Source organism: Centroberyx affinis, unplaced genomic scaffold (genome assembly GCF_046629955.1).
Source record: "Centroberyx affinis isolate AG114_WGS23_722 - 3 ecotype Tasmania unplaced genomic scaffold, CSIRO-AGI_Caff_v1 ptg004149l_1, whole genome shotgun sequence".
NCBI classification, from domain to species: domain Eukaryota; kingdom Metazoa; phylum Chordata; class Actinopteri; order Beryciformes; family Berycidae; genus Centroberyx; species Centroberyx affinis.
The window spans coordinates 194,845-212,020 of record NW_027281915.1 but is presented as its reverse complement, the minus strand read 5'-3'; the positions used below and the strand labels follow the sequence as shown (position 1 = coordinate 212,020).

The 17,176-nt window shown below is 39.0% G+C and overlaps 1 protein-coding gene across 1 annotated transcript in view; it reads right to left on the bottom strand.

Moving 5' to 3' along the window:
- The window catches only part of jak1 (Janus kinase 1), a 47,352-nt gene extending 30,176 nt beyond the window's left edge, over positions 1-17,176 (bottom strand). The window contains exons 1-2 of the mRNA XM_071542670.1: positions 16,930-17,176; positions 2,061-2,278 (exon numbers count right to left, since the gene is read on the bottom strand). Of these exons, the coding sequence (XP_071398771.1) occupies positions 2,061-2,271 (211 nt within the window). The 5' untranslated portion in view covers positions 2,272-2,278; positions 16,930-17,176. The remainder of the gene's footprint in view (positions 1-2,060; positions 2,279-16,929) is intronic.

Genomic DNA, 17,176 nt, shown 5'->3' with positions numbered 1-17,176 from the left:
ATTTTAAGACTAGAAATAAGCGCCTCGCGGTTGTATGCCTCCGCCAATAAACTTTGTTTTATCATTGCAAGGACAGTCTTTATTTATTGAACATATATAATTAATGTGATTATTAGGTCAACTTAAAGGATTTTGGTGTCTGCAAAAGTAAGTGACAGCACTTCCACCATTTTATAGAATGACCCAAGATCGTTTTCTCAGCTACAGTGGTAAGCAAAACATTATGATGTCACAGTGAAGTTGACCTTTGAACTTTTGGATATAAAATGTCATCACTTCATCATTTTATCCTATTAGATATTTGTGTGAAATTCTGTCATAATTAGTGTATGAATTCTTGAGTTATGGCCAAAAACCAAATTTGACCACCAAATTTGACCACCAAATTCTAATCAGTTCATCCTTGAGTCCAAGTGGACGTTTGTGCCAGATGTAATGAAATTCCCTCCAGGCATTCCTGAGATATCACTTTCATGAGAATGGGCCGGACATGAGGTCACAGTGACCTTGCCCTTTGACCACCAAAATCGAATCAGTTCATCCTTGAGTCCAAGTGGACGTTTGTGCCAAATTTGAAGAAATTCCTTCAAGGCGTTCCTGAGATATCATGTTCACGAGAATGGGACGGACGGTACGGACGTACGGACAACCCGAAAGCATAATGCCTCCAGCACGGCTGTCGTTGGCGCACATAAAAACAAGTCGAGGCAGAGGTGCTCTCTCAGCTCTATCTTGTCTGGTTGTTAGTGGTCTGTGATGGACCAACCTGATTCACATGTGAGAGGGCAGATGGGCACGCCAGACAGGCAGACAGACAGACACACAAGCAGCTATACAGACAAAGAACAGATATTTAGTCTCATTTATACCTTGCTGTGACAGGTGACCCTGCTTAAAAAGCCCATGCAGAGCAGAGATGAATTTCAGCATGATCATTCGTCTGTTGCAACTTACTTGGCATATTGTCTTTCCACTGAAAAACTATGCTGTACTTAGGCTACCTCAACATTTGGATTACGTGTAAGTTACATGGAACACTAGTGTAAAAAGAAAAGGAATGATTCACTGTGCTCAGTGATGACCTAGACATATGTACAGGCGATGCCTCAACTTTACACTGAAGATTTTTTGAGTAAGGAGTCAGGGCAGGCTTTAGGTTAAGAAGGGGGTGAGACAGCGATAACACAGCCCCCCTTTTATACAGCTTGTCATCTTCACAACAAAGCAGCATCAGAAGGGACAGTTTCCTGGTATATACTGTATGTAAAGACAGCTTTAGTTCAACTAGCTCTGAAGCAATAGAATGGGACACAGTAGGCTTAAACAGTATGAAGTGTATGTCCCTTGCATAAAGTCATCTCGCACAAGTATACCGTACAACACACAAAGACATATTAAATAAAAAAACCCACAAAACTTGCAATGAAAAAATTATTTGCACACCAAAGAATCTTGCCATTGAAGCTTCAGCCTCACTGATCCGTTGTGTCTGTCCGTCTCTGTTCAAATACGAGACGTTGCTACTTTTTTTTTTTTTTTTTTTAAATACACGTTGACATTCCAAAACAGCCCAACGACAGAAATCTATCCGTCAGTAATTCTGTCCGTTTTCTGACGGATCAGTGTGGCCGCGGCATCGGGAAAAGTTGGCATAAGTAAGCTAAATGCACCGTTTCTGTGTGTTTTGTTAATAAAACTTATTAAATGAACTGCTGTTGTCAGTCTTTCTGTCAAAACCTTGACTATATTTGCCCTCTAGTGGACATAACCAGTATAACACTAGAACTACATTAACCTTACTGATTAAAAAAATATATAATAAAATATAGATAACTATTGATTTTATATGCATTTCATATTTAAATATTCAAATTGTAATTTTTGTTCAATGTCACAGCCCGAATAGAGGTAGTAATTCGGTTTTTCAAACAAACATTGTATTTCTTGTTGTCAAAATTGCCAAGATAAGAACCAGCATTGGTATTCAATAAGGAAGTGTATCAATAAGCAGAATTAGCTTTGTTGCATTTTGCCAACTGGAAAAAATGTCAGTCACTCACTGCATTTCTTGGCGGCATCCACGCATAGCTCCTCAGCAGTGTAGCAGTCTTTGAAGTACTCCAGTTGGTGCATGTCTGGCAGGTAAAAGTGGATCTCCAGGCCCCTAAAAGAAGAGGATGTGGGGGAGGAGGAGAGCTGGGCCCTCTTGCTGGACCTCCTCATCTTCCCACAGAGTTGCCTGCTCAGCTCCATCATCCACAGAGTTGGCATCCAGACACTAGATGTATATAGCGAAAGAGAGCAATAGGGGAAGTGGTATATTATCCTTTTGCTTTCACTTAATGTCACAGCTCCTGTCTGCAATACTTTTGAGGCTTTCATTTTGTGTACTTCAGAGTAGACATTCAATTTAATTCAGTTTGGGACACAAAATGGCACAAGTGAAAGAAACACATGCATGGGCAATGGCAGTGGTTTCAAACCCTTTTTTCTCAGAGGACTGTTCCGATAAACAAAAACTAATTTTGATGATCAGTGGATAGGAAAATCAAACTTCATATACCCAGTTTGTTTTATTACTAATTGCTACTAATTAGCAGAAATGGTTTTAGCCTCTATTTACATTGTAAGGCTTTGAGAAGGCTTTGCAAACAATATCCAATATATTTCATAATATTAAGTTCAAGCCAAGGGACCCATTATAATCTTCCCATGGCCAACCTTTGGGTCATGATTGAGACTTTAAGAACTCTGAGGAAGTGGGTGGGTACTACTGGGTAGTGAACATGAGCAATCAAAGATGTGTGTGTGTGTGTGTGTGTGTGTGTGTGTGTGTGTGTGTTACAGTAAGGAGAAAAACGCATTGATCCTGTGGTGAGCTCAAAAAGCAGTAACAGTGATGCTGTTCACATCTGCCTGATGACTCATACCATTACTGCGTACTACCCTCAAACATGCACGCACGCACACACACACACACACACACACACACACACACAATGATGACTTCACTGAACCCACATCACGCCAGTGAAATGATGTCATACTCTTATTACACCTCTACTGTGCTGATGACATCAACACAAAAGCTTGCTGGAGGTACACCATATTATTGACTACTTAAAAAATATCACACAAAGCCCAGTATACTCATATGAAGAGAGCCAGAACAGCTGCTGGTCGAATTGTCCCCTGACTTTGAGTGGGAGAGTTTCATTATAAGATACAATCTCCAATTGATGTTGACAATTCCCCATTCTGTGCCTGTTTTGTAAAAATTGTGGCAACGCAGCGACGCCTCCTGGGGAGCCTATACTGGCAGAGAGTGGAGCTGGATTAGAGATGACTAAATTGTCTAAACAAGATGGCTAAATCTAAAAAGAGATTTGGCAATGATGTCTAACCCGGGACTGTCAGACTCTACATCTGCTGATCTTCCACCTACAACTAAGAAACAGCGCACAGAAAAGAATGTTGTGCATGACCACTCACGGCGCCAGATCAGTATCGGCTCAGTATTTGTCAAATGGAGAGCAAGTGAACTTTTAATGTCATTACCATGCTAGTTTAGGGTGACCAGACGTCCCTGGATTTTCCCCTATTCAGATGGCATTAGTGTTCCCAGGGGAGGTCTGGTGTTTGATCATTTCTACCTCAGGACCACAGGAATTTTTATCCCGTCCAGAATGAACATGTAGCCCTGTCCGGACGGATGGCATAGCTTATACTTTATTACTCCCATACTGAGGGGTGTATCATTCCTGTCAGATTCCACAATATGTCTGGACGGCATTAGTATTACTAGAGGAGGTAATGCTGTAATGTTTTTACCCGAGTGATTCAGTGATTTCAATCCCATGCGGATTACGTTATTTGTGACTATTATTTGTGAGTATGTGCCCCTGTGGAAGTGGTAGTTACTAAGCAAATAACCTATACTGTGATTCATGAATTACAAATATTTTTCGCGATAGAATAAAGTAACACATAGCCTATATGCCGTCGTAGTGTAGACAATCTGAGGAATAGGTTTTTGTTGGCTGTGAATCACAATGAGAATCACAGAAGCTTTTTGGTGAGGTTAATCACGTGACATAAATGATGAGTAATGCCTATGTAGCCCTGTTTGGCCTTGCACTGGAAACCAATTGTCCTCCATCACCCCATCACTTACACTGGCACAACTGAATTGAGACGAAAGACAGTGCATTCTGAATAGGCCTTTGGCATTCATTAGCAGCAATAGCCAGTGTATCCCCTTCCAGCAACGGCTCTAAACCAACGTCAACCAATGTATAAACTCAGTCCTTGACTGTCGGCCACAGACCAGTTCCGGTGTAGCAAATGGGGGCCAGCGCTGAACGTTAAGGATTTTTCCCACTTGCCTGGTTGGGCCAGGAGGTCAGAGGTCTATGTGCCTCTAGTTTACTTTCACTATTTGCACCGGGGGGTTGTCAGGTAGCCTCTTTACCAGCATGGTGCTGCTGGCTCTTTTCGTGGGCATCAAGTGTGTGTTTGCGGTAACTGTCAGTGCTTTTTAAGATGAGCCAGCTCAATCTGCTTTACTTAGAAATTGCTGACGAACGATACTAACAGTCCATTGATGTCTGATTTCCTCAATCAGTGAGAGAGAGTTTCGTTGTTTGTAAGCTTTTTTTTGTTTGCTACGGGAAGATTCTAAATTATTTTGATTACAACTTTAACATTGGTGAGGCCAATTTTTTCCTTTTTCTTATTACAACAGCGGTGGGTCTGCTCCTACGGTCTGTTGATAGACTTTGCAAGGGGCAATGGGTTTGACTAGGAGTGTCCCTGTCCTCTGAGTCTGTTCATACAGCAGGGTTGTTGTGTCTCCCCATTGCTCAAACTACTTGTCTTGACTAAATACAACTTTTCAGAATTTCAGCATTCTTCCCAGCAAAGCTTTTCATTTTTATTTATACCAGGATATGCAGATAGATAGATAGATAGATAGATAGATAGATAGACAGATATATAGATAGATAGATAGATTGATAGATAAACAAATAGTAGAGGTGAATGAAAGAAGTAAAAAGAGGTTGATAAAAAAACATGCTGCACAAAAGTATTTCTATGTATTTCATTTGCACTTTTAGCTACTGAGACTAAAACACCAGTAATTTGCAAATGTTCTTAAAAACAACACAAAGCACTTCTAATGTTTTTTAATTACAACTTTAAGATTTAGGTGATGAAAATGTCAAATGTGATGGTAAGTTCCCAAGAACTGTTCTGGCAAGGGGCAAAGAGCATGGGCAGCTGATCCCAAAAGAATGAATAGCTGTTCACAACACAGTGAGGAAACCGCTCCAAGCGCAAGTGACAGGTAACGCATGTGACAGAAAATTTTCCTCAAACACTACTGGCCTAAATCACATCAATGAAAGTTTTTGGTGTCTTGGAGGACTCACTTGAAAAGCAATTAGCATCCAGAATCACAGCATCAAAGACTGTAGCAGAGAGCTCAAAAACTAGCGCATGAAGCAGGCTACTTCCCCCTGTTCTGTTCACAGCACCCTGAGTCTAGGTTATAGCCAGTTTTTAGTAGGCTAGATTTCTTTCTTATGAATTACATATCTGCCAACTCTGCCATTTCTCCCTTCTTTTTCCGCTGTGCCTCCTTGCTCATCATTTCTCCTGTTAATCTCCCATTAAGTTGGTGATTAAATTTCATAAAGCTACTGGACTGCAAGAAAATGAGATGTTCTATCTCAAGCACTTCCTTTACTGCTCCTGTCAACTTGTTTCACTTGCTAAACCTTAACTGATAACAGTCAAATGAGCAGCCGAGCTAACAAAGCCTGGTGCCTCCAGCTTTGAAAATGTTTTTTGATGACACGTGAAATTCTCAGGACTAGCGTGTATCTCAGGCATGTGTCATTTCTCATTCATTACTGATAATTTTCTTGAGAAGAGACTTTCAATGAGTCACCATCAGTATGGCTGCTGTGGTGAGTCAGTCGGACAGTTTCTCAATCTCCCTCTCTTTCCCCACTTCCCCCTCAAACATAAAAGGTAAAGTGAAATGAAGATGGCATTATACCATGAGCAAAATTTGAAGCAACTGTCAAACTAAATTTTTTTGTGTTCATTTAATCAGGTAGTTCATTCAGAATGTCTCTTAAATGTGCTACATGTAGTACTACTACTACTACTACTACTACTAGTACTGTGTTGTTCATTTCTTGTAATGGAGAAACAGCTAGCTTGCGCTAGTTCTTTATTGTTTAGCTCACCAACCAGGAACCACACTTCTTCTACTGACAGTCTATACAGACGTTCCTTAAATCCCAGAGCCATCTGTTGGTCAAACATGGTATTACACTTCTTATGTTACTGAATATCATTACATAGTTACTACGTACATACTACTACTACTACACGTATTACTGTAAACAAATGAGACCATGGTCGAAATGATTGGTAGCCTCTATATCACGCCAGTGGTATTGTTAGTGCTAGTGTTTTGCAAAATTAAGACCACATTTCCTATAAAACCCCATTGCTTCCTGTCACAAAGAAAACATATAATAATGATTATTATTTTTGACATAATCATGCAGCCCTAATATTGAGTGATCAAAGGCAGCTAGTAATATCAAAAATGAGATATGAGAACTTGTAGCAGCTCTAAAGCTAAATGGTAGGTAAATTTAAATGATAAGTGGCAACATCTGACAGTTTTGTCTAGGAGATTGGAAAAATGTACATAAAATGTGAAACAAAAATAACATTGTTTTTAACTACCAGGGACACCTTTCCCTGTGGCACGGTGTCTCTAAACTCAGACTAGTGAAAAATTGTTTTCACTGGCCAGAATCTGAATTGACACTAAATTGAGCTGACAGTCAAACAACCCCTCTGTGCTAGTTTGAGCCCCAACTATAGTGTAGGTAAAACGGGGGGGCACAAGGTAAATTAGAAAAATTGATATTGTTATTTACTAAACAAAACTGCAAAAAGCCTGCTATTTAGAGAGTGATTTAACATGATAATCCGTGAGATTATTTTTTTAAACTTTTTTTTAATTTTAGCGACAGAAGTCATTGTTGGTGTGTTTTGCACTGCACTTCCCAGTGATCAGTGTCCCAGCACTTTGCATCATGGAGGTTTTATAGTAGATCTGGAGGGTGAATGAAATGGCCACCCATTAATTTAAACAGAAGTTGCTCAAGCAGCACATACGCCATAAAAATGCCCCTCCTGGTTTGCTTCCAACTGTGACCAATTTGGCGTTTGCTAAATTGACTCACGGGATTTGAACTCAGGTCTCTGGCATGGCAAACCCAGGGTATGCTTTACCAACCGAGCTTACCAAGCTGGGACCGATGGACCGACCAAGTAGTGACTTATTAGCTTCTGGTCATAGTCAATACAGGATTCTCCTGAAATTGATGACCATTTGTTCCTCAGTACGGTCATTCCCAGTGTAAACATGTAGATCTACAATTTTTTTTCTCATTTTAAATTTTAATTGCATTGTTGCAATAGCTTATTACATTTTTGTAGGAGGAATTTGTAGATTTAGAAAATGATGAACAAGATGGAGCTATTACAATTATCTTCAACTCAAATAGCCTTATTTTGAATTAATTAATTTAAAAAAATTAAAAAATAACTGATATGCATAGTGTCACGGAAAGGGAGGAAGACATATGATGATGGCCAGCAGTTTGTCAATCCTGATCATCCTTTTCTCTACCGCTGCCACCATCAAGTCCAGTCTTAGTCCTTTTACTCTGAGGTACTTGCACTTAACTTGAGTTTCCATTTAAAGTTTTCTTTAAATGGAAACTTTCTACGTTTGCTCAACTACACTTCAAAGGAAATATACTTGTTTTTACTCTGAACCCGGCAGTTAGCCTACTAGTCATTCTCAAGAAAAAGGTTTTACAACAGTAAGCTGCTGAGAATGATGCACTTTCAAACTGCCAAGCCTTGCAACTGTAAGTGGAGGTAATCAGAGGCAGCATAAATGGACTTTAAACTTTAACATAACCGTTACAGGTTAATGTATTAACAATTGAATGCTCCTAATACAAAAAAGCAATGTAGAATGAGTACTTTTACTCTTGATAGAGGTTATCAATACAGTATAAGAATACCTAATGATCGGAAATTTACAGAAGCATAAAGCTTTGAATTCAAGGTACATAGAAACTGATAAGATACTAAACAATTACCAGGGGCTGAATTTCAGTGCGGGATTGCGGGTATTGCGCATAATTTCATCGATTCCCACAAATCTAGCACTTATAATGCAGGAAATTCCCGCACACATTTACAGTGATGTCTAATAATGTTCAGCCAACATTTGCACCGGTGCGGAACGGTGCGGAATGCGGGACGACTGGCCGGAAGCGCTGCATCATGCCGTGTTCACACAGGACGCATAGCGGCCAAGTACCGCGATTTTGCGCACGAGTCGCAGTTGTGTTGTTCACACAGGAAGCGTATTTCTCCGTGCCAGCCAGCAGCTCTCCTGGTCTACAGGAGGAGAAAACCCAGAGGAAACAGGCTGTAGGCTGCCTACATTGTGTTCCAACAGCCACCAAAGCTTCATCTGTTCACTGCTGTCCTTGTAGAAACAATGCTGACAGCTCACTGTACTTTTCCACATCAGGGATGAACTTTATATCTTCCATCTTCTTCACTTTCTCCCTTTCTTCACAAACTCCCTCATATCAAAGCAGCCACGTTTATTTGTTTTCTCAGCAAGAGTCGTGACTTGTGATCAAGCAATAATTAGGAAAGCCTAGGGAACCTAGATATCTCTCTCTCTCCCTCCCTCTCCTTCTCTCTCTTTAAATAATGACATATAGGCCTAAATAAATTAAGTAGAATATAAATAAACAAACCTAAACATGTATCCTTGTTTACTTTTGTGGTAATTCAATAACACACAATTTTCAAAAGGCAAGTGATAATTCAAAACCAGATAGATCATCATCCTACAATGTATTGCATTTAAAACTTGCATCAGTGCAGATGGATTCGTCAGCAACAACAGTGAAGACCCTGGTAAGTTGATCATTTAATATATTTATGCTTCTGTGGTGATATAATGGAGATTTGACCATCTATAGTGTTTTCTATGGTGTTTTCCTGTGAAATGCGCACTGCGGCTCGCGGAAAAAATAGACCAGACGCCGAAACTGCCGCTCCAGATCGCGAGCCGGCCGCGGAGCGCTTACGCATGCGGTCTGAACCCGGCATGACGGACCGAGTTCCTCTGACAACACACCTGGCTACAAGCCCCCTCTGCTGTTGCAGCATCTCTCGCTAGCATATACAGACAGGTGTCAATGATGTGAACTGGAGTGTATAAATCCCCCCTATGTGAAGCATTTAAGGGGGGAATTCCCCCCCCCCCATTTTGAAAACTGAATTTCAGGCACTGAATTACTGTAAGTAAGGATGAAATATAACATTTCCAGAAGTATGTAATGTTAGGAAGTAGGCTAAGCCTTTAATCAGTTTATCAATGTATAGCCTATTTATTCAGTATATTTATTTGAACATCATAACAAGCTCATTTAACCAGGAAAGAGCCCATAGCAAAACATAAGACAGGCAATATGCCTAGATGATATAAATATAAATTAAACTTTCTCTCATCACTTGCATCCATGCAGTCAAACAATCAAACATCACACTTATTGTACATCAGATTAATTTTATTCCTTGCATGTACTAAATCTCATCTCTTTGTGTAACTTTTTTTCCTGAGATTGAGCTCTTAAAACAATATCTATCCATGTTCTAGTGCTGTGCTCCTAAGATGTCATGTCCTATTTATTTCCCATTTCATCCTCTGCAGTCATCCCTTCTCTTCACAAACTAAGCCTGTCTTTCACTGCATCATTCCCCTGAGACTCCCCCTTCCACTTCCCCTTTCCTCGCTACCATTAAGAGTGCAACATAAAAGAAGTGCAATGTTTTACAATCTCTTCAATACATTTTAGATTCAAATAATGTGTTTTACACCATTTCTGTGTAAAACACAGCCCACACGGTCCGTTCCCATATCATGAATACACCACCCTCCTCAAATTTCAAGTCACCAGCCTCTACTGTACTATAGTAAAGAGTAGGCTAATTTAATGTTTACTAATCAGAAAGCAACTTCTTAATTTAATCCTTTTGTCCTAACTTTTTTATTACTCACCAATCAATACATGGCCATTTTTTTTGGCAAAACACTGTAATGTAATCTCATGTGGGATGGGCCATTAATTTGGCATGACACGAAAATAAAATGTCATTCATTCATTCATTCATTCATTCATTCATTCTAACAGTAAAAAGCCCAATCTTTAAAGTAATCAACCATTAATTGCTAGAAGTTATTTGTTCGTGACTAGTTGTAATAATTTTCACTTGTCACTATTCCATCATTACAAGTTGCTACTATTGACTAATACTATTTTGATAACCTCTAGTTTGCATTACAGGTTAAAATAAACACTTTGTTATTACTATGGTTTCACCAAGCCACACAGTGTAGACCAACTTCATGAATATGCATGCTGTGTGGCCTACATGTCCACATAGTCCTACCAATGGACTTAAGTACACAAGATCAAAGCCATGTCATGCATTGCATCTCCTCCTCCACCTCAGTACACTCAGCCATTAGGTGGGTTAGGTTCTGTAAAGCTGGCTTTACATTGAACAATTTAAATACAACTTCAGTTCCTTGCAACTTTCATTTGAGTTCGCCTACTTAGTAGAACCAGGCAATGAAAATCATGAGCTTCCCTACAAGCACTTAAAGCGCACTTTCTATCTGGGTTACTGACCTAGACAGTGGCCACAAATGCAACAGTTTAGAAATGCGTGATTCTGACTGGCAATATAGTGAAGGTTATTTTCCCCTGTCCAAATGAGTTGAAGTTGTCCATCTTATATTTCATTGTATAATGTGAAAGCACCCATTTCTGACTACTGACATTCCTGCTAAACTGGCCCACCATTTAGGTTGCTAGTAGTTTCAGCTCAAGCACAAATTCTGTATTAATGGTTGAGATTGGGATTGAGGTAGTGGCAACCTCCCTGTCAGAATGTACCAATTAAGAGGTAATTGGCCTCAGATAAGGTTGGCTACCCAGGTAAACAGACTGGTTTAGGCTTTTCAGCATCATGGTGGTTTACTCCCTTCAGAAAGGTCTGGATGAGTTGGACCATTCCTGGTGAACAAGCAAACCATTAGGCTACATCAGTTTCAATGGTTTCAAAGCCATGGTCTCTAATGGTCTTCAAAAAGTAAATGTCCTAAAAACACATTACATTGTTTTGCAATGGTCTCTATTAGTGGTTTCTGTAACCGTACACTGTAAAGGTTTAATGGTTTGTAATGGGTTTGATGGTAAGCACGATGAATCACAAGGCTACATGCTATGCAGTTGTTTTTTTATTGAAAACCATTAAGATGTCCATGCATCTTATGTAATCTAATTGTTTTTCTTTTCTTACTAGGACTATCAAGGACAGTTGGGATGAATCATTTGTCTTTGCTTGAAGATGAACAAACCAAATTGTTTTCATGGAGGACTGGGTTGGCATGTGAAGATGACCACACAATTTGTTTTCATCACGAGCAAATGATATTGGTGTCCTTAGGGTTGCAAAATTCCGGGAATTTTCAAAGTTGGAAACTTTCCATGGGAATTAACGGGAATTTATGGGAATTAACGGGAATTTATGGGAATAAACGGGAATAAACCAGGAATTTACTAAATTGAAGGTATGCTCTTAATAGGGAACTTAAATATAGTTGGGGAAAATATATTTTAGCATAATCCTGACTAAAACAACCAGATATCATGCAAGTACAGTTGAATATCTATGCTATTCCTCAATCACATGCACACATAGCACACTGCTTACTGCAGGGCTGTTGAGACCACGCCCCCTACATGCACTGTGCATTCCTGTGCATTTTTGTTAATTTATGAATGGGTTGGGTCGGGGGGATGAGTAATATTTAACTCAACATTCATGTTTTTGTTCTTCAATGAAAGAATTGATTGTTCAATAAAATATTTAACACTTGATAAAGTTCTACTTACAAATAAATCTGTTTTAATTTTATTATTTTGGATGGATGTCTGCTTATAACAAAACAAATATTTATGCTTGGATATGATACCTTTCCATTAAATTACCCTCAATTCCCAGTTAATTCCCATAAATTCCCATAAATTCCCATTAATTCCCATAAATTCCCATTAATTCCCATGGAAAGTTTCCAATTTGGAATATTTCCAAAATTCCCCAGCTTAACTTCCCATGGAAATTTACCGGAAACTTTCCGGAAATTTACCGGAAATTTTCCACCCCTTTGCAACCCTAGGTGTCCTACACATAACTGCAAAGGAACTGTACATGGTGTGTAGACCAGTTATGTAAATTAGAAGAATCACAGGTCCGCACTCATATATTAGTTCAAAAGTAACTAAACCCCAAACCTAACTCTGTGCCTGAGCCTGACCTCTAGTGGTAAAAAGCATGTTACTGAAATTGCCATCTGCTATTGGCTGATCTTTGATATTTATCTTTCATATTTTGATATTTCTGATCTCTGACATTTAGGCTAATTCACTCATTTGTCGATAGGTGTCATGTGATCAATCAGAGAGTATAATGAGTATAATTTACACCACTGACACTGATGAAGCCCTACATGGCAAAACGTTACTTGACAAATGTGTGAATTATATGAGTTAAACTTATATATACAGTATGTGGACCTGTGATTCTTCTAAGTGATCCATTTAACAAACACAAGAAACCAGTAATAAGGCTGGTGTTTTTTAATGCATTTCTTACCATCAACAAATCCTATGAAAATAACAAAATCAGCAAAGTCTCATCCATGTAGCCAATGCCCAATAAGGCCATGCCATAGAAATCCATTGTATTAAAAAAAACTATTAAAAACATGCCAAAGAGCCATGCCGCTGCTCTGGGCAGCATATTTCATCATTGCAATGCACTGGGCCAGTCGACTTTTTCCTCAAACAACTTAATAAGCCTCAGGAAAGTAGTTCTGTAGCACCGAAAATAGTCCCTGTTGTAATTTGTTCCCATTGGAATTTGATTTGGTAATAACTACAATAGCCCGACTTTTCATGGTAACAGTTAGCGATTTTTAAAATTGAAACTATGTCTTTGTGAGCTGTATTTAAAGGTTTTTAGCTTACAATTGGAGCCAATGACTTCCAGTTTGAAGGCTAAAAAGGTACGAGGGAAGTTGGAAACTAATGGGAGTAGAGCAAACGCATTGTTGATTTTGTTATTTTCATAGGATTTGTTGACTACAAGAAATGCATTAAAAATTGTACTTATTTACTTATTTTACTTTTCCCTGAATAACAGCAATAGCACCACCTGGTAGTTAGAAACTGATATTATAAGTTGACATAGGCCTAACACATAGGGCCTACAATTTCAATGACTCAATAATCTGTACAGGGGAAAATAACCATCACCATATTCACTGAGAATACATTCGGACCTCGGAAAGACTGCTTTTAAGTTTTGTGCTACGCATACTTTACAGGGTTTGTTGAAATATGATTCCCTTGTTCCCCTGGGACATTTTCAGTCAAAGATATCAACTCTGGTTAACCTTAATTGCACCTGTTTTAAATGATGTACTTATGAGGATGGACTGGTCTGGTCTGTGTGATTCTCTTTTTGAATTGTCTTTTTGTTTGTTTATTTAGTTGTTTATTTATTCATTAATTTCCTCTTTCGTGTTATTTGTGATTGTCTGTACTTGTAATCTTGGCACCACTGGAAAAGAGGGTCTCAACCCTCAGTGTGTCTTCCGAGAACTAAATAAAGGTTGATTGATTGATTGATTCAATAGTATGAAGACGCAATACTCCAAGGACTCCAGCCTCTAACTAGGCTACTTGTCAGACATCGAGAACTGATGTTACTGTCTGTCGGGGGGACCTGTGGGTTAATTTTGACAATGTATTTGGATTCCTCATATCTGAATCATTAACACGAATGACTTTGGTCCAAATCAGATGTTGAGCACTATATTTATGGAATATTTTATGAATCCAACCCAAATAAAATGTCCAATTTGGGTGCAGTTAATTTGCTTGTTGTCTTTGAGGGAACAATCTTCTCATCAAACTAAGATGGGCTGTGTGCTGCACGTCACATGTGTGATTAATTAAGACACACAGCTGTTAATTTTCCCAGCTGTTACTACAGACTACAGCGCTGCTCGGACGTGATGCGCCGTTGTCGTTGGGCTTTCCATTCGTTCTCGTCGGTCAAGTCACCATCCAATGCATCCTCCATATTTTGAGTTTGGAGAGGAAACTTCCAGGTTTTCTACCCATTTTCCGTCCTGTCGTCGTTTTGGAATCGTGCTTGGGCAGTTAGATATTACGTAAAACGTGTCATGGAGGACACAAGAACACACAAGAACGCATATTGATAATCAGCCACAGGTTTTCGTTCCAACCAAACACTACACTAGGTGATTTCACTGATTAACACACCTTCAACCAGAGCAGGAAGAACTAATCAGTGAAATCACCTGGTGTAGTGTTTGGTTGAAACAAAAACCTGCAGATGCTTGGCCCTCCATTGCACATGGTTGCCCGTCTCTGATTTAAAGCTTACCATCTTTATTCTAATGAAGTGATTCTGAACTTTTCCATAGCACATTTGCCCAACAGAAAAATTCATGCATACCAAGTTATTGTTTGTTTGGAATATTACATTCATCTTTACAAGATCATTTGAGTAGGGCAATTCAACTCAATTTTAAATCCTACTGAATTTAATTACCTTAAGTAGGGAAGGGAAGCCTATGCACAAATAAATGTTAGACCCAAAATGCTTTAAATTGGAGAAAATATTTGTAATCATAAAACAATTTTATAAGAATTTAAATGATGCCAGTCATTTTCTTTACATTTGAACAAAATCTGCTATGACATGTCACAGTACGTTACAGCCTAGATTTGGGAAAAATGCTGTGGGCAGACTATAGGCTGCATGGTAAAGCAGCAATATGAGAGGTTGCCTAAATATTACAAGAAAAGGTCCAATCAGTGATATGATTGAAATGCTTATCAAATATAACTGCATGGTTCCAATGCTTTTAATATATCAAAGTAGTGACTTGAAAGAAAATGCTACAATACTACCAAATGCAAAAGGTATTTCCTTTTTCGACTGAAATTGAAAAGACCAAAAATTAAGAGGATACCTACAATAAAGGCTCAATTTGAATAACTATCATCTATCTAAATTAAAGTAATTTATGAGTAATACAATTTGACATTATTCTAAATTAAGTATCTGAACATTTAGTCTTTCAGCCTTAATTCCTTTGACTCATTCTGGCATCGGTCACCGCCTACACTTGAATGAACAACCAACCCTCTATCGGTTAAGATAGAGGTAAGCCTGCTTAAAATTTAAATCAAGTTCATTAAAGTAAAGGTAAAATTACATTTCAGACAGTTTTAAGTGCTGATACAAGTGAATGATGAAATAGGTTTGAAAACAGCACATATTTAGCCTGATCCTTTTCAAGTTTCACATGAATGAAATGCCGATCAAACATAACCGCATGGTTCAGGTGCACGATTCAAGATTTTCAAGATTGGACAGCTCAAGCTTTGTCAATGCTCTATGGCAACTTATCACAATGTTACAAAGGAGGAGTAGCTGTAAAATACCGCTCATCACAGTGTTTTTAATGTTTCAATGTTTCAATGTCTCCCTTATCGAATTCAATTTCTTATTAATTTTATATTTCGATGTGCAAGTGCAGGTGTTTTCTGTTTTCTCTATTTTTGTGGACTGTCGTTCATCTCCTACACACCTGTCACTGAGACTCCCTCTCAGGTGTGCAAAAGCTTTCTTTATTCAATGTTTCAAGGTCTGACTTGACATTCAGGAACTCTGTGTATGTATGTATGTGTGTGTGTGTGTGTGTGTGTGTGTGTGTGTGTGTGTGTGTGTGTGTGTGTGTGTGTGTGTGCGCGCGCGTGTGCGTTAGGCCCAGGACTTCCCGTACTTATTCATCACAAGGACCCCTAAATCGACATGTGTGAAGCCACATAATGTTGTTTAGTTGGATTTTGTCCCAGGGACCCCCATCTGAGGAGATTTTTTTTGTTTGTTTGTTGTTGTTTTTTTTCTTTTTTTTGTTAGATATGATTTAGAACAGAATTTGTACTGTAGGTGGGGGAGATACAAGTGAAACCTATATATGATCAACCTATGATCAAAACAGTCATTATTTGATTGTTCTCTGATTGTGCTAAGTTCCAGTAAATTAATCAAATCGAACTATTTCACTTGGGGACCCCCTGGAGCCCTCTTATTGTGTTAGGACAGTTGTTCCAAAAGTGGGGTCCAGGAACCACCAAGGGTCGTTGGGAGAGTTCAAAGGGGATCCAACAATATGAAGAATAATGTATTTCAGTACCCTGCCCCCACTGTTATCTCCCCACCTACAGTATAGACAGTTAGGCCTATATAATTCTGTACACAGGCACTCCTAACAACATTCTTCTCAGGATAAAATCTTATCTAGTAGGGGCTTGTGGTCCAGTGTACATCTATTTGGGGGTTCCTGACACGAAAACGCTTGGTAGCCCTTGCTGTGTTGGGATACGAAAGTTGGATGGAGGCTGTGTGACGGCCCGGGGGACACTCACAGCTAATGCCAAGGAGACTAACGTTAGTTGACATTAGCTTGCTACTACTAGCCAAGTTAGGTCGTCCAAGCAACCAACAGCTGACTATTGCCACTTAACAACAAATGAGAATGATAGCCAAGCAAGTAGGTGTGTTTCAGTTGTCAGAAAAGGATAGAAAACGTATCAGAAGTAGATAATTTTAAAAGGGTTAGGTACTCACCTAGCAAGCTTAGCCAGACAGCTGGCAAGTTACTTCCGTTTCGTTTTGTACATTAGACTCTTGGTCCGAGTCGTAGCTCCTCTCTAACAAGATGTAAAGTATCGTTTTCTGACTGTTTGTTACCAAAATTTCAGTAGAAAAAAATGTCCAGTGTCCGAAAGAAATTGTTAGCTATTTCCAAGCAATTTCTTGTCGTTGTAGTAGGTTAAGCGGAGACGCAGTTTTCTTCTCTCTTCCTGACAAGTAA